At 30.8% G+C, this 25543-nt stretch overlaps 1 protein-coding gene across 1 annotated transcript in view; it reads left to right on the top strand.

Moving 5' to 3' along the window:
- Positions 1-25543, top strand: part of LOC132718294 (dynein axonemal heavy chain 7-like) — an 89691-nt gene that overhangs the window by 12114 nt on the left and 52034 nt on the right. The window contains 22 exon segments of the mRNA XM_060701983.1: positions 471-650; positions 2461-2619; positions 3297-3410; positions 9555-9569; positions 12504-12631; positions 12923-13226; positions 13861-14007; positions 14254-14390; positions 15405-15540; positions 15849-16112; positions 16582-16730; positions 17091-17364; positions 17702-18007; positions 18360-18713; positions 19114-19223; positions 19646-19814; positions 20222-20324; positions 21337-21464; positions 21774-21809; positions 21811-21859; positions 23267-23346; positions 25338-25487. Of these exon segments, the coding sequence (XP_060557966.1) occupies positions 471-650; positions 2461-2619; positions 3297-3410; positions 9555-9569; positions 12504-12631; positions 12923-13226; positions 13861-14007; positions 14254-14390; positions 15405-15540; positions 15849-16112; positions 16582-16730; positions 17091-17364; positions 17702-18007; positions 18360-18713; positions 19114-19223; positions 19646-19814; positions 20222-20324; positions 21337-21464; positions 21774-21809; positions 21811-21859; positions 23267-23346; positions 25338-25487 (3492 nt within the window).

The raw sequence follows: 25543 nt of genomic DNA, 5'->3' as shown, positions 1-25543 counted from the left end.
ATTATTTAATGCCTTTCCTGCTCTGTTGGGCCAAGTCAGAGCAGCGTTTTATAGAAAGTTGCAAATAAAAAGGTTCTTAACTTAACTTTAACTCAATAGAATTAATTTATTTGTGGTCTACAGTATTTGAAGATAAAAATGTTTATCGGTCTTAAGCTAATCCTTACAGTGTTATGTTCTAAGACTTAGGATACACTTAGGAATTTCTATGAAACACAGTCCAGGAATTTTGACTCACACATAAATATAAGGGGATATGCCCAATTGCATTGTTGGTGCATTTTCTGACTGTTTTTGCAGGGTGGTTACTTTACCAGAGGGGTTTGGGTTCTTGATATTAAAGAAATAAAGGCCAAATTTGATTTTTTGTTTAAACTGAAATTAGTTTCCATAAATTATAAGTAAAACATGTTTCAGTTTGTTGAATTAAAGCTTATTTATTTATTTAAATGTTCTTATTTCTGTTGCAGATATCAACAAGGGCTTATGAGCACCCTGGTTTCATTATGAGGCTGATCTTGGACAACACCCAGATCAAGTTTGAGCCCACATTTAAGGACTTTGAGGTGGTCCTTCTGAACGTGTTTGATGTTATGATCAAAGCATCACAGGTGGTCCCACGAGTAGAAACTAAACTATACTCTGAATGGGTAAGATACAGAATTCTAAATGTTTTGCCTTGAATGTGCTATACTAGCGAGCTTTTTTGTAATTTCTTGAAACATAAGCCCTTTAAGTTTAGTTATAAATGTATTAGGTCAAGCATTGGAAGAATGAAAATTATAATACTTTTTAAGGGAATTGAGTAATAATGCATGTATGATTTTATTAGTATCTACATATTGTCTGTCGTGCGTATATGTCAGAGCCACTGTTAAACACAGACAAATAAGATAACATATTGTCTGTCACATTATACAATATCTTTTACTTAATAGTACAAGTATGAATTTTAATAACCCCAAAGTTTGTTAGGATCAATTTAACTTTAAAGCCAAAAATGTTAAATTGTAGAGTGATATCTTACAGTCTGTGCGAAAGTCCGTCGGTCCTCGGTCCTGGCTGAATAAAAATCATGCGGTCCGAGAAAAATTCCTTTCCGTCAGTCCTCATGTCCGAATAAAATTTTTAAAAAGTCAAAAATATCAATGACATGATTGATAAAAAGTACCCGGTGATCGAAGAATTTATTAAAAAAGATATTGACCAACCTTAGATCTATTTTGTACCTGTCAAATAAATACCAGTCAGCTCTGTCTTCAAAAAGTTTCATCAACAACGGTAAATTTTGCCGTAAATTACAGATTTGAAAATTTTGTTTTATGATGCCTATTGAAATAGCCGATGAGTAACAATCTTAAAATAATCAAAAAATATTTAATCTAATATAATCAAAATCAACAACAAGTAGAATTGTGAATGTTTCTGCAGGAAACAGACAAATTTTCAATTGTCACATATTTTCGCGATGCCGCTTTTTATCATTAAAAAATCGTAACTAAAAGGAAACTTTGTTTTGTTAAAATGTGTGTAATAACACTTAAATGTAGTTTAAGAATTAAAATTACTAAATATATTGTTCACATTAGTTGAGATGGAGGTATTTACCAGTATATGTGTTTGTCACATACAATGAATATTTTCTGATGGGAGGGGGGGGTGTGGAGTGAATCTGGAAGAAAACAGCATAATGGTCTGATGATGTAGGGTTTTTGTAATTATATTTCAAATCTTTTCAATCACTTTTATGGTTCAATGTATTCCATTTGGGACATACTACCATTTTCCTGAATAATAAGCTTTTTCTGTGCTTGGGAGTCCAAGGACTCCTCTTTTTAAAAACCTAGTGAGAACCCTGCTTAAGTTATTTCAATTGGTCAGCATCTTCTTATGTTTCTATATTGATAGTCTCACTAATTTAAAGAAAGACAATCAGTTTTACATTCAACCGAGTTATTATAAAATAATGCTTGAAATGTCTGGGCCGGAAAAATATCATCCGGGCCGGAAATAAACCTAAGGGTCTCGGTCCTTGTGGCCTGAAAAAAAAATTGACTTTCGCATAGACTGATCTTATAAGGCTTAAGCAAAATCCTAAAAAAAAACTCTGGAAATATTTTGATAATTATTATAAAGTGAAAATTATCATTATTATGCGATTATTATTATTACATGTATTAATATTATTGTTATTATGAGGTTATGATTAGAAGATTTTTATTATGTAATTACAATTATGAGATTATAATTATGTGATTATTATTATTACAAGATTATCATTATGTGACTAGTATTATTATTATAAGATAGTTTATTAAAAAATTTTATGACATGATTATGAGATTATAATTATTATATGATACCATGATGTGATGATGATGATTTTTATTATGATTATTTAATTATGATTATTATTATTTGATCATTTTATTTATGATTATAATTATGTGCATTGTACAGAGTGGGGACAAATCAAAGGCCACATTGAAGCCAGTTATACTGGAGGACATCCTCGAGGCTCACAAGGAGCGTGTGAAGGAGCTGATCAAACAAGAATCTGTCGGACCCATTGAACATTGTAAAATATATGACAAGTATAACTTCCTCATCTCTAAACAGGTAAAGCCCCGTTATCAGTATGTCATATTGTAACAACAACAACTTTATAGGAACTCTGACATATAAAATGCCTTTTAACATCATATAATGAAGGTTTTTCTGAGATGTGTTCTAGAAATAAGTTCTTTCTTAGTGTTCTAGAAGAGATTCACAATAAAAGGCAAAAATAGCCTTTTGGATGATATGACTAGTGGTTGAGATGTCTGCCTCTTAACCCAAGAATCATGGGTTCAAGTCTGACTGGGTTACGGCCATAATTTCCTGATTTAATACCAGTACTGGTTGGTTTTGGGAAGAAGAACGGAAAGTGGTTCAGCTCAACTACAAGCTTTATATGAACACTTAAGTAAATGATGTTTGATGTAAACATTGAATGATTGTAATGTTTACTAGAATACAAGACTAGCGTTTTGAAAAAACAGCTGCAGGTTTAAACATAAGTACAGTCCTCATTTCTGCAATTTTTTTTATTGAATCACTTATGTACCAGTTACTTGTGTGCTTTAACTTGTGATAAAGAAATCATGATTGAGACAAAGCTGATCAAAAATGTTAAAATCCTCAAATTTATAAAATGTCGCATATTTCAGTTTTTTAATTCTTTCTGTTGATTTTTTAGAATATGATTCCTTGGTAACCAGAATGAAGTTTTAACTGTGATTTTTGATAATTTTTAGGCTGATGCAGATGTAGAGCAGTTCCTCAAGGAAACCCACACATTTGATGAATACAAAAAGGAAGTTGAAAAATTCCACAGACTGGTTGAAGAAATCACCTACAACTCTATCAAGGTAAACTAGTCTGATTTTTTTTTCTTGAAAAAAAACAACAAAACAAACATTGTTATACCCCTTGAGTTGTTTTTGTGTTTGGACTCCCAAAAGGGCAGAGCTTAATTTAGAATAGTAAAGTTTTGAGATTTTTTTTAAAGATTTTTTTTTTTTGTTCCTTTTAAACTTTTGACCAGAGTTAGGCAATTTTATACATGTAAAACTATGTTACAACAATTTTATGTTTTAAAGCTAGCGTTATAAAGTTAGTTATTTTGTTTATAGGCATATTTTCATGTACTTTTTTTATTTCATATATAGACAAGTATGCTAAAAGGCTATTTTGCTCATATATATATTTATACACTATTATATGAATATATATTTTTTGCTATAAATATCAAATAATTATCATTTTATTTCATGATAAATGCATAGAAGCATGAGGCATTTATATTATGCCATGTTATGTTTTTTGATATCTTAAATGTATATATGTACTAGTTGATTTTTGCATGATTTAATGCCAAATGCTACATATATATATGTGACGCGCTCAGCGATTTTTGGCCCAATTGAGTTTTTAATCATTGTGAGAAAAACGCTTGTAAAGTCACGCGAGTTTTCATGTCTTAATTTTTAGGGTTACCCTTCAAAACAGAGTATCTTTGAGAGTTGAAAGAATAAAATAAACTAGAAAGAACTCAAAAAATACTTTTTGAACAGCCCTTCTCAGCTTCCACGATAAACATTTCCAAAAAATCTATATTTAGAATGAATACACTGTGTAAACTTTAACTTAGGAGTCAGGTCAGCGAGTAAACACATGTAGATTCACATGTACAGTACCTTTTACGTCATTTTACTGCATATTTGGAGGTTTAAATAAATATAAAGGTAAGCGCATCTTTTATTATTTATGCTTTTTCTGTTCATTATTTTTTTCTGATATGTTGAATATGAATAACCATCGTATTTTTACTTTAAACAATAAAATAAATGGGACCATGACACTTGAACTGGTTTAAATAAAAAAAAACATGGCCGGCATCTAGGTCAGGTCATGACGGACACATTTTTTTGGGATACATTGTTTATTGCACTCGATTTGTATTTGTCATGGTCTAACGTCTTTATAGAAAGTTATTGTTAACTTTTTTCTAAATTAGACATTGATTACTTTACAAAATAAATAGAAGTCAAGGCTGCAATAAAAGAAAAAAGAAAACAAACATATTTTGCAATTTGTTTACAATAAAAGAGCTTGACAAAGATCTACATCAAGTAGATTTATACTGTATAAAATATTTCTAAAAAGGGAAATATATGACAAGGCTTCAGTACAGTATTGTAATTATTGACAAATGAATTTCTATTACAATTCAATATCAATTTAGTAAAGGAAATGTTATCCATGTACTGCATGCTGCTTTTGAAATACAATAAATAGATCTAATACTGTAATTGAAGATGTGACCATAGATAAATATTAAAATGCATTTATTTTTATTAGCCCTTTGCCTTTGGTAGTATCTACAATAAATCATATGATATTCACATTACTAATACCACATAGCATATTCTACCAGCAGGGTTTCCATTAAATTCCAAACATTGGCAGTCAAAGACTGCAAAATGTATGTAATTGGAAATCACTTTGTAGGTAAAGAATGAAAAGCATTACAGTTTTGAAGTCAAAATCAAGGTGTAAATGACTCCCAAACTTTAATAACAGAAGCCCTGCTACCAGGATATTTTAACATTTATAAGCCAGCACTTTTTGCTGATGAAATATTTTGTGTTGTTGTTTTAGGTCTGACAGCCAACATACATTTAAGATCTTCAACATAGTTCATCAGAGTTTTGAAGTAGATAATATGATTATCCAGCATGTTGGAGCCATATTCTTCAAGGAAATGTACTTGTAAGTGTTTTGATACTTGGTTTAAAGATCAAATGATTTACTATGAATGTAATCTTTGTATACATATGTAAATAATCATCATAAACTGACCATTCTCAACCCTTTTTATCAAATAATGATATTGATAAATTTCCTGAAATGCAGTTGAAAGTAATGTAACTTATTTGCAATTTAGCATTTTATATATGAAGTCAGATGAGATCTTAAATATATTGTTTTAAAATTACATAACTCTGTACAGTAACATGAACTAAATTTTAAGTTTATATTTAAAAATAATGCTGTATTGTTTTATGCAAATACTCTGTCAATAATGCTAAGCTCTTAAAGTATATATACATAATTTTCAGAAGACATAGAAAGTTCACCTATTTGCTGATGAATATACTAAACTATTGTTGGAATGGAGGCACAATGTGTGACATAGTTCTATGCCCTATTGAGCACCAGGGTTATAGAGTAAAAAAGACAATCCCTTGTATCAACTGTACTGTATTGGTCAAGATAAAAAACACTTCAATTGGGTAAGCATGTATATTTATGCAATATTCCACATTCTCTTTACTTTGAAATAAAGAGTGTGGTGTTCCAACCACAATACATGCACATATGTAGATTTAGATTATTTTAGTCATGTTCAAGATGAATGTTACTGCCACTTGTACATGATATATAGACTGTTATATATTACACAAGACCTTACACGATGACAAAACATTATATGAACCCAATAGCTGTGCAACACTATACAACAATTTACTTATAGTTCATTTCTGTTCAGTCAAATATCATATACACTATATTGTAGTTAAATCATCATATACACTATATTGTTTCATTTATACTTATTCAGGTTTTTGTTATTTCAGGATGGCATGTGGGAAGTCAATGACTTGTCTATGTTTGACAGTATACCAAAAGTGAATTACATTCTCATAGAATTTGTCTTTAGAAGTATCCCTGAAAAAGCTGAATACTACATTGGCAGGTGTTACAGTATTTTTACTTAATTGTGAAACAAGTTTTATATATGAATCACTTTTTGCTTACAAAAACTGAAGACATATGAGGAGACATAGTTGCTATTACCCTGTTTGGTCAAACCCTCAACATGGGGTTGCAAGACTATAATTCAAGGACATAAGTGAACTCTCATTTGTGACTTCCCATGTGATTGCTAGAATCTGTTATTGTAATTGTTTTAAATTAATTGAAATTATTTCAATTTAAAAATATACTAATATGTTATTCATATTATACAATTTAAAACACACTGATCAGAATATGATTACACTGTCAATATCTGTAACTGAAAATTTAGTCAGGAACATAACTAGTGCAAGCCCTTTCTATTTATTTTTTTGGTTAAAATTCTGAAAGACTTTTGAAGTTATTGTGAAAAGGAATATTTTTTTTAATAAAATGCAATTATTTTAAATCATTCAGTTATTTTTGCATTTTTTGTTACCATGGCAACCAAAATACACCGTTTTTGCAATCAGTGCATTAAAGAATATTTGTTTTGCATTGGATTCATATTGTATATGCTATCATGTTATAGATGTGCATTTTAAAGTTGACTAACTTAAGTTATGATATTAACCTTAATCATGGAAAAGTTACTGTAATTCTGAGAATTTAATTCTTAGGTTTTAGAGTTAATATCAATAACTATTAAAGGGTAAAATGAAAAATCCTTTTTTTCTGTAAAGTCTTTAATATTGTTGTCTTTTGATATAATATATGCATTAATTTGGTGATGAATTAATCATGTTAAGTGCAAAAATATTGCATTTGATGATTTTCTAATATTTTTGTTGCCATGGCAACCGATTTTTTTGAAAACAAACGATTGTTTTTATATCAAGATATTACATATATTACACTAAGATGAATGATCACTTAATTTTTTATTTTATTTTATTGTGTATAACAATGGAATTATTTATAATTTGTATATACCAATAAAAGTTAAAAATGTAATTTTTGTTGTTATGGTGATGTTATACAAATTCGAATATTTCATAAAATATCAAGTATTTTTTAAAAATAATTGTTTCCAGCTATTCAGCAGATGTTGTTCTACCACAAACTAGTCATAACTCATTTTCGCCCAAATATCACATTTGGGCCAAAAATCGCTGAGCTTGTCACATATTCATAAAGTATTGTTATTATAAAATAAATTGTTAGATTAAATGAAATACACAGAAACCATTTAGAGTGACATTATGCTCATTTTTTTTCGCTGTCAAACTCAGATGAATTTGTGTTGATATTTCAAAATATTGACATTTATACAATTATAAAACAATTATTGATAATGGCAAATGTAAGAACTGCCTAAATTATAAAAAAAGTCTGCCCCACTCTTTTGATTGATTGAGCATAACAGATGATTTTCGAAGGATATTTATAGATATTCATGTTGGTCACAGGGATATTTCACTATGCAGGTGATGTTTCTCATAAAATTGAAAACAAATATGACAAAATGTAAAGTTATTTCAACTTACCATAAAACTCACCATTTCCTCTTGAATGGGCATAATGTCACTTTAAAACTGAATTATTGAAAGAAAAAATTTAGCACAATTTTTTTTAATGCATTATGCCATCCTAATTTGTACACTAACTGGACCTTACCAATGTTGTTGTCCCTTTTTTTTGTGTCTAAATGTCCAATCCTTTCCTAAGATTTTTCTAGTAAATCACCAAGTACATATTATTTTTTATCTCAGAATGTCAGATCCTTTCCTAACAATGTGTAGTAAATCACCATTTTACACATTAACAAAACGAGCACCGGAAGTCCAGTTCTGATCTCGTATTTACACATTAACAAAACAAATACCGGAACTCCGGTTCTGATCACGTAACCTATGTGTATATTAATATGTGTTAACCTTTTTCCAGGGTGTACAAATTGAAAATAATCCAATCATGATTGAAGTTAGTAAATTGGATATTGAAATTATGTTGTAATATTCTTGTTCAAGATAAATATTGGATTTTGTAAATGCAGAATATTGGATTTTGTAAATGCAAAATTTTTTAACGCTGCTTTAATTGTAAATTGTTATCTATGAAGTAATTAATTTTTGTCAAACATTGGAAAAGGTAAATTTTTTGGAAGAGTTATGAAATGTTTAGGGATAGGATTAAGGCTTCATAATGCATCAGTTAAATGTAACCCCAGTCCCTACACCCTTGGGGCAGTAAGAGGGCTGTTGGGTAGCAGGGTAAATGAACTAAAACTTCACTTCCATCCGTCCCAGCACTGTCTGGTGAATAAGGATAGGATATTTTCAGCTCAACATTGTGGGGTAATATTGCAGGGATTTGACCATTTGTCTGTCTCTGAGGTGTGGAGGACTTAACTAGGGATTGATACTCCAAAGGTTTAAAGTTGCCGCTATTCTCCGAGGGGGTCACAGGGGGGGACGGGTTACAATTTACTGGTGCATTATTATGGTCATGAAAAGAATCTCATATTTCATATTGAAATATTTTCACTGAACTATTGCGTAACATTTGATTTATAACAAACTACACATGAGTCAGTAAGATCACTATTTCAGTTTTGTGAATCATTGTTTAGTGGACACGGCTCGTTAAGTTTAGTTGTTCAATCTGTGTGATAAAAGAGACACTTTCTCGCTTTTGAATGAAAGCACTGCTAGTTACTAGATGTAAATGTGAAGAATTATTAACTTGCATTTAGATAATCACCACATAAACTGCTTGTTGTTTCTAGCAAGTTTTTCATTTTTAGGTTAATTATGTCATTGCAACAGAATCCAGGTCCATGACTTTAATCAATGGTGCATTCTAGATTGAACACTGCATCAAAGCTACATGTACAAATATTCTGCAGATAATTTTATTCGAAAAAAAAAAGAAAAGAAAAATCATAAGCAAGAAAAAGTAAATATTCCCAACAGCTGCCCACCCCCCAAAAAATAAAACCCAAATTGGCAAGATATACCTTGTAAAATCCAATCAGTCTTGATAATTTAAGCACATATAATATACAGTGTTCAGATACTTGAATTAATATGTATGCGATAGAAATTTTTAGAGAGATTATATAAAAATACTGCATTGCAAGTATATTTATATGATCTCAGTCATGTAGCTGCTTGAATGACAGAATAAAGCATTCCAGTCACTCAGATGATTTTATGTCAATGTTGTATTTAGCACCGTATAAACATGTAAAGTTGTTGTATTTCTGACAGAATGGCCGGGGCAAGGTATATAACAGACGACAACACACACAAGTTTTCATAATATACAATAGCATGCTATTTTATTGTTTATTTAAATGAAATACTGTTGTTTTCCTTTAGATGTGTACAGTAGTAAAATTTATCCCCCCTTTTACCCCACCACCCTTACTTGCACAAATCTTTGCCATGCTTATTCTTAACCCTTAATCTGCTGGAACCAAAAGAGATTAGCCCTAAAATGCTACCGTGTTGTCTGACCAAGGTCTGTACGGTCAACTGACGAACTACAAATTTTCATCTTAATATCCCCAAAATGTTAAATGGTCAGTACCAAAAATGGAAGGCGGACAAGTCCATTTAATAAATTCAGCAGGTTAAGGGTTAACTCTTATGTTTATATTGTTTTGCCCCCCTCTTCTCTGTATGCATGATGGGTCTCTATGCTTTCACAATGTTATTATTTCACTTTGAAACTTTTTAAATAGCATGTAAATACTACAAATTGGTTAAAGACAGGAAAAGTATGCACTAGATAATTGTAACATCGGCCACTCCTCGGGACTGCGTACATAAAATGAGCCAAAGTTTTTAAATTTGGCTTGTCTTCGAACTGCCAGCTCAATACATCAGTTTTGTTTGGATATCAAAATGTGAATATTGACCGAGAATTTAACTATTTGACTATCTAGATCAGAGGGTCGGATCAAACTTTTATCGAAGATTCAATAGTCAAAACGCGAAAGTCTCCACTATTCCTGGTTGAAGGAGGGTCATTGTTACAATTTACTGGTACATTTTCAAACTTGACTATTTTTGTTAGAACCATAAAAAATTGATATGCTTCTTATATGCAGAAAATATTTGTCAGTTAGGGTTACACATAACCTTATACTTGAAAATGTTCATATGTACGAAATTTGTTTATATAGGGAAATGATTACGTTTAAGGTTGGTGGTTTTAGCTAAGGACTTGCTTGTGCCTTAAATACATATTTTGTTTCATACAAGGAATTTTCTTAAGCTCTAAAGTTGCCATTATGGCTACTATTTATATAACAACTTGCAAAATTTAAAAAGAAGTTTTTTTCAATCATTTTGTATCCAGATGTAAAATATGTTCAGATTTATAATATGCTCATGTTATATATGTGTGTACAGTTCTCATATAGGTTTAATGTCAGATCTGTAAATCTGTCTCATTGATTCACAATTAATTTGTTCAAGTTTAAAATTAAGAAGTTATTTACATGTCTAACATTGTGAAATATTGTGTTTTCAACATTTTCTTCCTGTACATGATGTCAATATGACATTATAATAATTTTATTTTGAATTATTCTTGTAGTTGTTACTCTTTGCTCTCCTGTGTTTCTTTGATAAAATCTACTAAATGTATCGAAATTGTCATTTGTGTATGTAGCTTGGATTGTTAATTGATCTAAAAACTAAAATAATCTCAAGTATTGACTGTTTGAGATAACTATCACAATATATTTCTTGAAACATTGTTATTTTCTTGACTGTTTATTTCTTTGAATAAAACATTTAGTGATGTTGTATATTTAATCCTTATATGACACTAAAAGTGTCTGAATATGTCATAATTTTAACAAGCAATGTTATGGATGTATGACCTTTAATAACCTTTATTTAATTGACCTTTGTTGACCCTTGATCTGCTGGAATTGAAAGTGAATTACCCTGTTGCCACCAGTATACAGCCAGTCTGACATTAGGCCCGGAGGTGCTGAGTTCTTTCTCAAATCTCATTATTTTCTTTGGTCAATATTTATTCTATGCTTGTCTCTGGCCAATCAAATTCCTAAGGTCTGAGTTTTAGCATAAAAAAGTTCTTTTTAACCTTGGGCCCAGGCTCTATTCTGTTCGGAGCTCAATTGATATTAAAATCACTGAAACTTTAAATGAATTGTTCAAATTTCAAAGCATGGCAAATCAATTTCACGAATTCAGCAGGTTACGGGTTAAGAACTTGGAATAGGAAAACAAATATAGTTTAAAGAAATTTTTTAGCTTTCTACCTGTCTCATGTATCTGTCTGTCTGTCTGTTTAGTCATAATCTTGGGAGGTGAAAGGTCATCGCTGTTAAATGTCTGGTGTAAGTTCCTTAAAAAAATGTTGTAAAATTTATATCTCAATGTTTCCTTTTTTTCAGCTTCGAATCATTTTTTCAATAATTTTGTACAAAAAACTCCTCTTTTTTTCACTTAAACTTAAGTCTGTCACTACTCATTTTGATAAGTTTGATAGATAAGAATGTTGCACAGTCAATCACTGACAATTTAATATTACATGTACATTTGTAGGTAGATAAGAATTTTTCACAGAATTACGTTTTTGAATTGTTGGGTTAAGACTTATTAATTCATAATTTATCAACCTAGTTTTATCACTGAAATATGGCATGCCACACTTTTCGTTTCTAAATTTTTTAATTTTCGAAAATATTTTTTTTTCATCGGACAGCACAGAAAAACTGATATTTCTTTGTTTTATGACTTGAATGTAGTGTTAGGAACTATTTTATGACCACTTACACATTTCTTTTAGAAATATTCTAATTTAGACAATACCTGTAGTAAACTTCTCTTAATAAGCCATCTTTAGGTTTATTTGTGGTGACTAAAAATTATAACTTAATGTTATAATAATATCATATTAATATTTCATCATTAACTGAAGAGTATAAAGGTTGCATTAATGTTCATAAATATATAATAATCTTATTAATTTTTAACTTAAAACACCAAGTAGCAGTCTTGTCTTTATATATTAACATCAGTTCATTGTCCAATAACGAAAAACAATATTAGCGCACAATTTTAACGTAGGTTGAGGTAAAGCACAGAAATTGTAACACGATACTTATATTCTAGATAATTTCACAATGTATTTCTTTTTTGCCATATGTTAATAAGGAATCATTTTGATAACTTTAGGTATTGAGACTGGGAATGTTTGAGCTACACTGCGACGATCTGGTGCGAGCCCTCTCAAAGCGTGCCGATGCATTGTGCACGAAACTATTGGGTCGGATGGCCAAAGATCACCAAGAAGAAAACAAAATGTAAGCAGAAAAGCACTTTATTATTTATTACACACCTTTACATATATATTTTTAGTTGACTGCATATATTATATTCGCAAATATGACCTGACATAAAGAAAATACATATTGTATTCAAGTATTGTACAGAAATTATCAAGCTATCAAAGAAGAGTAGAGTTTATTACTAAATTGTTAATGTCTGCAAAATGCTACAGATGAGCACTTGGAGATCTGCCGACAACAGTTTAGCTGTACTTTACCTAAAAACCAAATATAGATTGACCAAAAAATTGCTTCTTTCCATTTAAGGTTGTGTGACGACTATGAACAGATTGCGGAGAAGGCCCTGACCACTCCTTCAAACACTGAACAGTTGATGGAGCTGAAAGAATACATTGAGAAAGTGGAATCAGACATTATTTTCACGATGGAAAAGAGACTGTATAATTCTCAGGAGAGGCTTTCGTTCCTGTCCGACTTTGCTCAGTTCTCACCGGCTGAGATCCGGTTGAATGCTAATGTGTTTATGTGGCATGGAAGAATGCCCGCTATATTTGAGGAGCACAAGTTGATAGTGTCAGAGAAGAGATCTCAGTATGAGGATGCACTCAAGGTAAAATAACCTACAAAAAAATGAACATACCAATCAAGTATTGTATGATCTTTTTCATTTTCAAAATAAATCGTCTGGCTTAGCCTCATTAGAGACAGCAGCAGATTTGTAAATCAAGGGTCACTGATTATAAAATTGGCCAAGGCAAATTTTCTTCATGACCATTGATCTTGGCATGAAAACCAAAAGAAATAAAATACTGTCTCATTTTTACCAGTTTCAAAATAAGTTATCTACCCACCTGGGTCATTAGGGACAGCAGATTTGTTAACCAGCCATTGCTGGTTCAGCCATTGCTGGTTCTATACACAGCAATTAAAGGTTTTTTTCAGGGCAGTGTTCTTGGTGTAAAAACCAGCCAAACAAACTATTCAAGCAAAAGTATATCTAGCCATTGGTACACTTATATTAAATGATTCATTTTTTAAATAAAATAAGCTCATATTTTGTAAAAGTGATTTGTTGAATGTCTGGGTTTTTTTTAATTCTATGTGTAAAACAATAGTTTAGGGGGGGAAAATCATTTGTCGGTGTTTTTGAGCTTTATTTGATTTTTAGCAAATTTTTCAATGTGATCTGTTAATTGATTATGTGTTAATGTGATTTAATACATTATACTTCTATAATATTTTAGTTGAGAAGAGACAGATTTGTGGAGGAATTGGAAAGCTACGCCAAGCAGATAGAAGAATTCGCTACCTTTGGTGATATGTCTGAAATCCAGAAATATCTCCGTAAATCACAGGCCCTCGACAACAAACTACAGGCAGCTGCTGAAAAGGTAAATCAAACTTTGTTTTGACTTGTGAACATATATAAATTATTGTTTTGTAACATTGTTATAAACAGGCCTTTGTGGAGATATACAATTGATCACTGAGTTGTTTTTATATTCCAAAACAGTTGTGGATTTGAATCTTTATACAGATGTTAAATACCTATCTAACCGGCAAGGATATTCTAAAAGATTGTTGTTTTACCCATGTGTCTGCTCCTTCTTAAATTTGTTATTACAATATTTTTCCAGATTGAAGCATTCAATGCAGAAGAAGAGGCATTTGGCTGGCAGACGACGGCCTATCCCCAGAGACAGCAGATTCTCACCACATTAAGACCATATCAACAGTTGTATGAAACTACAGTAGAATTCAACAACAAATACAAGTATGTAGAGCTTGTGATTTTAAAAAGTTTTTTAATGAAATGTGATTGTTTTTCCCCAAAAATAGTGATTTTAAGGTTTTTTTTAATGAAATGTGATTGTTTTTCCCCAAAAACAGGCAGTTACAAATTCTCACAGTTGTTACAAGAAAGTGATTTGATGTTGACATCCTTAACCTATCCACCATTGAGGCTCTTAAATAAAGGAAGATATATAGAGGATATTGAATGAGTGTAAGTTCAGTACTGAATTTATTGCATGAGTTGAATAAAATTATATTATGCGAGCCTCTGGCGAGCATAATATTATTTTATTCAACGAGTGCAATAAATTCAGTAATGAACTTACACGAATTTAATATTCTATTTATCATATACCAAAAATAAAGATCGTTTTAAGTGAAATAAGAGTCATTTTTCATTAACGCGTCTATAGTATAACGCTAACATTTAGCGCGCCTTTACACTATGTTTGTATAACGCTAATGACGTCACGTCAAAATATATGCACGGCCGTGCAATACCATATTTATGGAGTCGCAAAATCGGCACGGGTGTGTGATAAAAAGCATTTTGATTAGAAAATTTGCGAAATATTTAAGTCTTAGACTGCTGGAACAGAAATAATTAACCATTTCATTGCCACCAGGAAATACTCAGGCCAGCCAGCTCATCTATGCAGTCTGACAAGGTTCTAAACTGTTGGTTGACTAGCTTTGAGTTTTCATCTTTATTTCCACCAAGTTGTTAAAAGACAGTTCCAAAAATAGAAGCTGGACCATTTAAGACATTCAGCTGGTTTAAAGGAGCATGCCTCCAGATTCTCGCTAATTTTCATGAAAATTTTGAATATGTATAAAAATTAAATATTGTCAGGTGAACAAAGAAATTAATTTACACATTGCGAACAGCAGGTTGAATGGAAGTAAATTACCAAATAAAGGTCAGAATATGCGAAAATATCCCTAACTGATCATTGGAATGAAATAATTTAAATATCGCACAATTACACTTCAGGGACTGGATGGAAGGACCTATGACTGGTGTGGATCCAGATGATGTTGAGAATGAGGTGGGCAATTTCTGGAGAGGTCTATATAAACTGGAGAAAGGTTTCGAAAATGTACCATCTGCAAAGAAAATAGCTGGAAAAGTGAGTACAATAAAAATCATTTTCAGGGATATAAACCGTTTAAGTTTGTTAAAAAAAAAAAAAAAAAAAAAAAAAAAATTCTTAATCTTCTTTTTAAAGAAAAAGTAAAAAAACTTCAAGCATTGCCCCCACCTGGCGGTGACTTGTCTATCTATATCTTTTTCTTATTCTGATGCTTTGTCTTAAAAGATCATTGTATTAAGCGACCACTTTTGGTGTTCCCATTGCAGGGTCACTTAATACAAGCTTGACTTATTTAATTTTGTTATCACGAATGAATAATTATATGAAAATACTAATTTGTGCAGGTCAAATCAAAAGTAGAAGAATTCAGGGAGCACATGCCACTGATTGGTACCCTGTTTAACCCTGGTCTCCGAGAGCGTCATTGGGAATCTATAAGTGAAATTGTCGGCTATACACTGAAGCCGGACGACAGTTACTGTCTGTCCCGGTTTGTGGACATGAACTTGGATCAGTTTATACCAAAGTTTGAGAGTATTAGTGAAGCTGCTAGCAAGGAATATTCCCTGGAGAAAGCCATGGACAAGATGAAGACTGAATGGACAGATGTAAGTAGAAATAAGAAATTTACTTTATATTATATATAATACCTCGATGAAAATACATAATGTTTAATTTCTAGATTTAACACCTTGTATTGCTCCAGATGCTATGTTCAATGTGTACAGACATGAGTGGCGGTTACAAGCTACAAGTGAAATATGATTATTTTTATACCACAAGATGTGTGTATTGGCTGAAGTTAGATGAAAGTAGTCTTGCTAGACATCAGTGAAAATAAGGAAAATATGTTTCACTGCAGTGAAAAATAAATTTTTACAGTGAAAATATGGCAAATGAAAATATGCATTTTATTTCATCAATATTTCTCAGTATTTTATTATAAGTATATATAAGTACCCTGATGAAGGCTATTGAATAGTCTAGTCTTTTTATAAGTATATATTTAATCATGTTTCCATTATATGATTTTAAGTTGTACATGAAAGCTATAAAGAAAAACTATATTTATTACAGATTGAGTTTGTGATCATTCCATATAGAGATACAGGCACTCAGATTTTGTCCTCCGTTGATGATATACAGCTGTTGTTAGATGACCACATCGTTAAAACACAGACAATGAGAGGCTCTCCTTTCATAAAACCATTTGAAAATGAAATCAAGTAAGTCATGTGACTTTTTAGTATTAAAATTAGTCTTTCTGAGCTTAGTGATTATCAATTTATACTCAAATACTCAGGGTAAGTGCTAACGAAGTTTTGGCAAAGATCTATCAAACATTTGATACAAATAATGAGTAGTAAATACAAGAAAAAACATCTTTAGGATAATGAGTCATTGAACTAAATGGTTTGAAATCATAATCCTTTTTTTGGAAATAAATTCTCATGTTCTTTAAATGTTTTTTTTCCCCTTAATGTCACAGATTTAATCATCTTTCCATATTATATTGAAGTGATACTTGATAATGCTACTGTTTTATTGAGAACAATTGGAGAGACATTATTTTTTTCTTTAAACAGAGAATGGGAGGGAAAGTTGATGCTGCTACAAGATGTGCTGGACGAGTGGCTGAAAGTACAAGCCACCTGGCTTTACCTTGAGCCTATCTTCAGCTCCCCAGATATCATGGCACAGATGCCGGAAGAGGGCCGTAGATTCACAACTGTAGACAAGAACTGGCGTGATATCATGAAAACTGCCGTTCTAGATAAACACGTGCTGGAAGTGATCAAAATAGACAAGCTTCTAGAGAGACTGAAGAAATCGAACGAGCTTCTTGAGTTGATTCAGAAGGTAAATAAAACTTTGTTAGAAGAAACATCAGGGGAGATTCTTAAATATGATATAGTAACACATATAGCCGTGTAGGTTGTTGAATGTCTATACAACAGATTAAAGCCTGACTGGAATAATAAAGTTTCAAGGGACTTTAATTAAAAATCTGAATATAATTGAAAATTGAAATATTTCATATATAAAACTCTTATAGTACTTTACATTTTTTTTTCTTCTCAAAAAACATTAACTGATTGAATAAATTATACATATGTATATGTGTGTTAATACCAAAATAACAATTTTTTTTAGGAATAAGTGTAATTTCAACAAGAACATATGCTTTTTTTTACAGGGTTTGAACGACTACTTAGAGAAGAAGAGATTGTACTTCCCTAGATTCTTCTTCCTGTCAAACGACGAGTTGTTAGAAATCTTGTCTGAGACCAAAGATCCAAAGAGAGTACAGCCGCATTTGAAGAAATGTTTTGAGGGTATAGCTAAACTTGAGTTTACAGATGTTCTAGACATTACACATATGTTGAGTAGTGAAGGAGAAGTGGTCGAACTCAGAGATGTCATTTCAACGTCCAAGGCCAGAGGTCAAGTAGAGAAATGGCTGCTTGAGCTAGAAAGTGACATGATTGCTTCCCTTCATAAGGTAAACTTGACCTTCAATTTACTGTGTTTCTTAAATATTGCCAATTTCAAAAGATTTTTTTAGGGACTTTATCAAATATATACATGCATTTTATTTACACACTGATAGAATTTGTTCTTACTTCAGTATAAGGTTTATACCCTACATACTGTGTTATAAATAGACTTCAAAAATACCTATATTAAAAGTGGAAATGGAAGCAAAATACCGCTGACTTAAAGCTTAATTTTACACCTCTGCCTTACAAGTGATCAATCTTGTGTAGCTTCAATTCTCATTTGCTGATCCCTTGCATAAAGATAAAAAAATAATGAAGAAATACTGCATTTATTTTATTCATTTTTCATTACAGGTGACAGGAGAAGCTTTGGATGCTTACACCAAACAGCCCAGAGACAACTGGGTAAAGATCTGGCCCGGTCAGTGTGTTTTAGCTGTAACAGCTAAATACTGGACAGACTATATTCATGAAGCTATCCGTAAAGGCGGAGATGCCCTGAATGAGTACTTACAGGTTAACAACAAACAGATTGATGACATTGTCGCCATGGTGCGAGGAAAATTATCCAAACAGAATCGTACTACACTACAGGCTTTGATTGTATTAGACGTACACGCCAGGGACGTGTTGGCGAACCTTGCTGTCACTGGGATCAGCAGCGAGTTTGATTTCAGCTGGCTAAGTCAGCTTAGATATTACTGGGAGGTAAGTGAACTATCAAGCGACTCGTCTCAAACTATAGAATGTCCCTTTATTTACCTTTTGCGGAAAAGTTCTAGGGTCTGCTGCCTGAGCTGTAAAAGCACTGATGTCACATAAGGAAATATGGTTGAAATGGTGGTTGGATTTAATCCATCTAATTCATAAGGCCACATTACTGACTTGAATATCATCCTTTGATGAGTGAATTGTTAACTTACATTGTTAATCTTTATTTCATATGGGTGATATAATGTCTTTCTTTAAAATCATCTTGTTGCCCAGGTTTTTCATCAGAGTAATGTAACCAATAATGCTTTGTTATTATCAATATTAAAGTTTGTTCCATAAAAGTTGCAAGTACCGTCTGATCATATTTAAAATATGAATTGTTATATCACTATAGGATGAGCGTATGATAACAAGAATGATCAACGCCATGTTGAAGTACGGTTACGAGTACCTTGGAAACACAGGACGTCTCGTCATCACACCATTGACTGATAGATGTTACAGGTAAATAAATAAAAAAAATTGACATCCTTTAGATGCCTTTAATATAAGTCAATATTAAATGAACACCAGAAACTAAGCAATGAGTGTGAAGTTTCTTGCTCATGGAAACATTGGCTTGTCCCTAAAGGGGCTTTGAACCCACCTGACAGGCAATCCTTAGATTACTAGTCTGATATGTTAACAATTCAGCCATGCTGCCACTCTGTTAAAATCACAGTTTGATAGACAGTTTTCATATTAAACATGTATGACATACAGAAAAATGTAATAATTAAATTTCATGGAACACAAGCAACATTATGCAATAAATATTTAGTTATTAAAATATCAATAAAGTTTTTACACATAATAAATAAATGTTCCATGTAGACAGTTCTTTATCTTGTTTTATTACTTCCAATTTATTTTGTTCTGTTTATTAGAACATTATTTGGAGCTCTGCAGCTTCATTTGGGTGGCGCCCCAGAAGGTCCCGCTGGTACAGGAAAGACCGAGACAACCAAGGATCTTGCCAAGGCCGTGGCCAAGCAGTGTGTCGTGTTCAACTGTTCCGACGGTCTGGATTTCATTGCCTTGGGTAAATTCTTCAAGGTGAGCTTTTATTTTGTATACATGATAAAAATTACTCCTAATATCAAGTTATTTGTTGTAGTTTGAAGTCAAACAAATTGATTTAAATAAGGTTAAAATTTTTCAAAATTTAAAAAAAAAATTTTTTAAAAAATTTAAAAAGGTTTAAAATTTTTAAAATTTCCCTTTTCTTTAAAAAGGGAAACCATTTCTTTTAAGTTTTATTTTAACTTTTGGCGGGAAAAAAGGGCCCCGTAAAAATTTGTTTAAATGAATATAAAGAAATCCTTGGTAAAATTCTCTGCATATCTTAAAAAAAATGAAAAAGATTGGGTTTTTTTTTTTCATCATATCTTATCATAGTGTTACATATGCAAATATCTAAAAATGTGCATGTATATAATATAATGTAATTTTATCATTGACAGGGTTTGGCATCTTGCGGTGCTTGGTCATGCTTTGATGAGTTTAACAGAATTGATCTTGAGGTGTTGTCAGTGGTAGCCCAGCAGATTCTTACCATTCAGAGAGGTAAAGACATTTATACTAATAAATACTAGAAGTTTTACACTCAAAAAAAATTTTTATGATTGTAAACTTAAATACTACAGACTAGCTTTCTTGGACATGAAATTTCGTGATTTTATCACAAAGAACATTTTCATGGATACTTAAATTCCTTGATGGTTTATTTTTTGAAAAGTTAAGATTTTTAAGTAAACGTGTTTTGGGAATAATAATTTAAGCAGTGAATTTGGGAAAATTTTGTTGGTTTCTTAAATTCAAAAAATTGCCCTATCCAAAAAAACCCATGAAAAAACCCTTAAAAAGTTCCCCCCAATATAAATTTTTGGGAAAAAACCAGCTAAATTGTAAAAGGGTTCAAAAGTCAACCCAGTCCCCTTTTTTTTTAATTAAAATTTAAAAAATTTTTCCCAATTTATTTAAAGTTTACCCTTTAAGTCTTTAGTTTTGAATCTTTGATTGGCAAAATCATTTTTGCCAAAATAAAAGATATCATAAATAGGCCTTTTTCAAAAAAATTTTAAAAATTTTAATTTAAAACACCTGTTTGTATTTTTGGTTTAAACATTTCCTAATTTTTGATGTTTTTTATTTTTCTTTATTTTTTAATTATTATTATATATATGAAGGTATGAGAAATGGTAAGTAATTGATGGATGTTAAAACAAAGTTCTGTACATTGTATCGTAAACTTGTGTGGTGTATCAATTGTCATAAAAAAATATGCTTAAATTTTGAATAGAGTGGAAACCCATACCTGTTTAAATGAATTCTGTATGAAAAAACATTATGCTTTCCATTTACAAGATATTTTGAATGAAAAAAATTAGAACCTTATTGAAGCTTTTTATTTGTTAAAATACAACTGTATTTATTAATGAGTATTATTCTTATTTTTTTTTTTTTTTTTTTTTTTTTTTTTTTGAGACCCCAACTGGGTAAGCTTATTTATTCACCCAGTATTTTTGATTTGTAGTTAGTTTTTTTGGAAAACCCTTACCATAACTTCTTATTACAGCCATCAATAGCGGATCAGATACTCTAGTATTTGAAGGCACAGAACTCAGATTAGATCCAACATGTTCGGTGTTTATCACAATGAACCCCGGTTACGCCGGAAGATCCGAGTTGCCAGATAATCTTAAAGTTAGTAATTTTGTTGTTATCCTCCATGTTTGGTTGAATAAAAAAAATATTTGATGATGTAACCAAAGTTACTTAAAGTGGCACAACTGTTGTTGCTTTAAACATTTTAAAATGAAAAAATATTAGTTTCTTTTATGAAGTTATTTACTTTCAAGGGAACATAAGTTTACAAAAGCCTATTAACAAAAGGGAACTATCTTCCTGATTGAATTTAAATTACAAAATCTGGAAAAAAAATTCATTCTTTTCACTGGAGTGAAGTGAGGTCACTGTATATGACAGATCATGTTGATAATGTGTATATTTCAGGCTTTGTTTAGAACAGTGGCTATGATGGTACCGGATTAAAGCTATGATTGCTTTAGATCTTCCCCCTTACTCTTTTGGGTTTTTTTGTCGCTGACCTGTCCGTCAAAAATTGTGGCCGTGTAAGGTTTTTGCTAGAAAGTTGTTTTTCCCAAATCACTAAGATTAAAGGTAAAGAGAAGGGGGTAAAATTTTTGGGGCTCACTGCCCGCGAAAACTTAAGGTAATTTTTTTTTAAAAATTTATTATTTTTGTTTGATTATTTTTAGTTTGTTCAGAATTTTTTTATTTTATTGGGGTTTTGGGAAACCCTTAAAAGCCCCATGAAAAACATTTTCCTTTTTTTAACCCAAACCCCAAAATAAGCAAAAAAGTTTTTAATTTTTTCCAAGGAAAAAAAGGCTTGCCTCTGCTGGTTTTTAACCTACTGGCCAGAAAACGCTCAAAACTAATTTTTGGGGGAACCGTATTCTCTAATTTTTAATTTTATTGGGGTTTTTTTATTAAACTATTTAAATTTAAAAATTTTTTTATTTCCATTTTCCAAGAAAATAAAATTACCTTATTTGGAAATTTTTTGAATAAAAAATTTAAACCCCAAATTTTTCCCTTTAATTTTTTCCGGGGAAAAAACTTCCACCCAAAATTTTTTTATCTTTTAAGAACTGGTACAAATTGAAAAAATTGTTTGCTTTTTAAAAATTCCCAAATTTTTGTTCTTATTTTTTAATTTTAAAAAAATTCCTTAGAAAAAATTTAAAGGCCCCCATGTTGGGGTTTTTAGAATTTTTTTGCCCAATTTTGAACGATTTTCCCTTTCCGTTTCAAAAACTTGGGGTTGGTTCCCCCGGGGGCACAAACTTTCCAAAAAGCTTTAGGACCCAACGGGGGGTTTCAATGGGAAAGGGCCCCCCGGTGAATTTTTTCCCTTTTAAGAAAATTCCCCAGGATTTTTTTTAAAATTTTTAAAAATTTTAAAGTATTCGCCCTTACAGTTCCCCAAATTTAAAAAATCAAAACTTTTTTTTTTTTAAATTTAAATGGGAAACAAAAATAATTTGGAAAAATTTATAACTTTCTAATTTAAATTAAAATGTTTTATTTTAGATATAAATGCTTTAAAATTTAGGAAAAATCAATGCTAAATTTCACTTCCTTTTTTTATAAAATTTCCCATAAATGCATATTTCTATAAAAATTTTATAAAAAGCTATATTTCGATTTTACCAAAAGCTAAAAAAGCTGTATTTTTAAAATTAAACAATTTTTAAAAATTTAAGGAAAAAGCTATATTTAAAATATAAATGCTGTAAAAAGCTATATTTCCGATATACAACTATAAAATTTCCAAAATTTAAAAAATACAATCTTAAAAAGCCATAATTACAGTATAAATGCTATAAACTGCTGGCTAATTTCAAGAATATACAATTCTATAACTACTATATTTCAGATATAATGAAATGAATGATTGTCCGTCACGGTTTTCATGATAGTGGGTGAACCAAATTTGGGTGGTAAAAAGCTTCCAGCATCAAGAATGTTAGCCAATGCTCTTGGTGATATACCGAGAAAGGTAAATCAAACATCCGCTAAATCATCGTTTTTAAACTTTATAACCTCACCTTGAAAAAAAAAATATTGTCGCAACATTTTTGTATTTTTTTGCTATAAATATAATCTATTTGTTGTTAATTTTTTTGCTTTTTGATTTTTAATTTTCATTTATTTTATTTAATAGTTTTACCGATTTTGTTTGTTTTTAACCTATTTTAAAATTTTTGTTCTGGAAAGTTTGACTTTTTGCTTGCCTTATTTTTTGTTTAATTTCATTTTGAACACTTGTTTTTAGAATGCCATATAAACGAGAGAAGGGAAAATTAAGGGGAAACCCCCCCCCCACAAAATATAATTTTAAAATGTATAAAATTTTCATATCCTATAAACCCCCAAATTTTTTCTGTATTTAAATCTTTTTTTTTATAAATTAAAATTAATGTCTGGTTGAAAATTTTTTCATCTTGGAAAATTCCAAAAAATTTAAAAGGGGTTGTTTTTTAAAATTTTTTCATAAAAAATTATTTCTATTTTTCATTAATTTCCCGGGTTTTAATCTTTTATTTTAAAAAAAACCTTTAAAAAAAAAGCCCCACCCCCAAAAAGTTGCTTTTTTCAAAATTTAAAAATTTTTAAAGCCTTTGTGGGGTTTTTTTTTTTTCCTTTCCTGTTCTTAACTCTTTGTTTTCCTTTTTTTAAAATTTTAAAAAACAAAAAAATCTCAAAAAACCTGGTGTTTTGTTTTCATTTGGGTTGGGGTTGAAAAGGAAAATGAAATTTTAGAAATTAAAAAAGACATTTACAGGTCTACAGAATGCACAGTCCATTTAGAAAAAAACAAAACACCCAAAAAACACTGAGGCAATTGTTCCCATTAAAGGAACTGCACTGAGGTTCAAAACCCTAAAACATTAAATAAGAATTTTTTTGTAGATTATCTGGGAAACTTAAAACTGGAAGATACACTAAAGATAGTAAAGAAATATATTCAAAAAATATACCAAAATTTTATATTTGTGTTCTATTTTTAGCCCAAGTAGAGTGAAAAGCGTTGCAACTTTTGAATTTTTGGTCATTTTTGGCAACTTGGACATAAATTAAATTCTGGAAAAAACCAGGGAGAACAATGATAAAAAATTTGCAACAAGTCATAATTTGGTTTTACGGATCTTCATCAAGTGAAACATTTAATCTTAAAAAATTTTTCCCTTCCTTTGTTGTCAATAAAACCTTTAGTGGAGTCCCCTTTTAAAAAAAAACTCTATTCATCATTAAACTCATATATAAAACCATATAATGCGAAACACATATATAGTAGATAATAAAGCACTGTAGTTTATTTGTAACCCAAATTTTCCCCCGATTTTCTAAAAAATATTAATCTATAATGCTAATTTTAAATGTAGCAATGTTTAGATTATGAGGTCATGTACTATTTTAAAAGAAGCTTGGTTCTGTCAATAACATGGAAATATCAAAAAGTATTTTAATCTTTGAAATTATATCTTAAAAAAAAAAAATACGAAAAAAAACACAAACAACCTGTTATAAAGAACTGAAATATCATTTTCAAATTAAGTGTCAAAGTCATATTGGATTTATATTATTATCATCTGAATATTGTTTTTAAGTCAATGAAAATTTGAATTTAATTGCTAGTTGTATACTTGTTTGCAGAATCAGGATTATTTATTGCTAGGCAAAATTATTATGTTTTGTAAAGCCAGCTTTTGGAAAATGACTTGTAGGGACGGCAGAGGACTACCTCTGCCAGTCAAGATTGAAGGGCGTTGTTTGACCTTAATAGTGTCAATGTGACTTAAAACATAACTGAAAATATGTTTGGCAAAGAATTTTAATCTTAATAATGAACTACAATAAATAGAATAAGAGGAACACACGACAACGTCAAAACAAGTTAAAAAATTTATCTAAAACCTACTAGTTTCGGGTATTCACTACCCTTTTCCATGAACTGTATAGTAAAACCAAAATATTTTGTCTTCCCAGGGACTGATGGAGGAGAATAAGGTACAGATTACTGTCATCAACCCGAAGGCTATCACAATGGGTCAGTTGTATGGTTGTTTTGATCCAGTCTCTCACGAGTGGTCCGACGGTGTGCTTGCTGTCTCGTACAGAGCTTTTGCTACATCAACAGTAAGTTGAGCTTTCTTTTTAATTTTATCTACATTTCTGGAAAGCTATTGTGTGGG

Source organism: Ruditapes philippinarum, unplaced genomic scaffold, assembly GCF_026571515.1.
Source record: "Ruditapes philippinarum isolate M1 unplaced genomic scaffold, ASM2657151v2 ctg1573_1_1_1_1, whole genome shotgun sequence".
Classification (NCBI taxonomy): Eukaryota; Metazoa; Mollusca; class Bivalvia; order Venerida; family Veneridae; genus Ruditapes; species Ruditapes philippinarum.
This window is presented reverse-complemented; position numbering and strand designations above follow the sequence as displayed.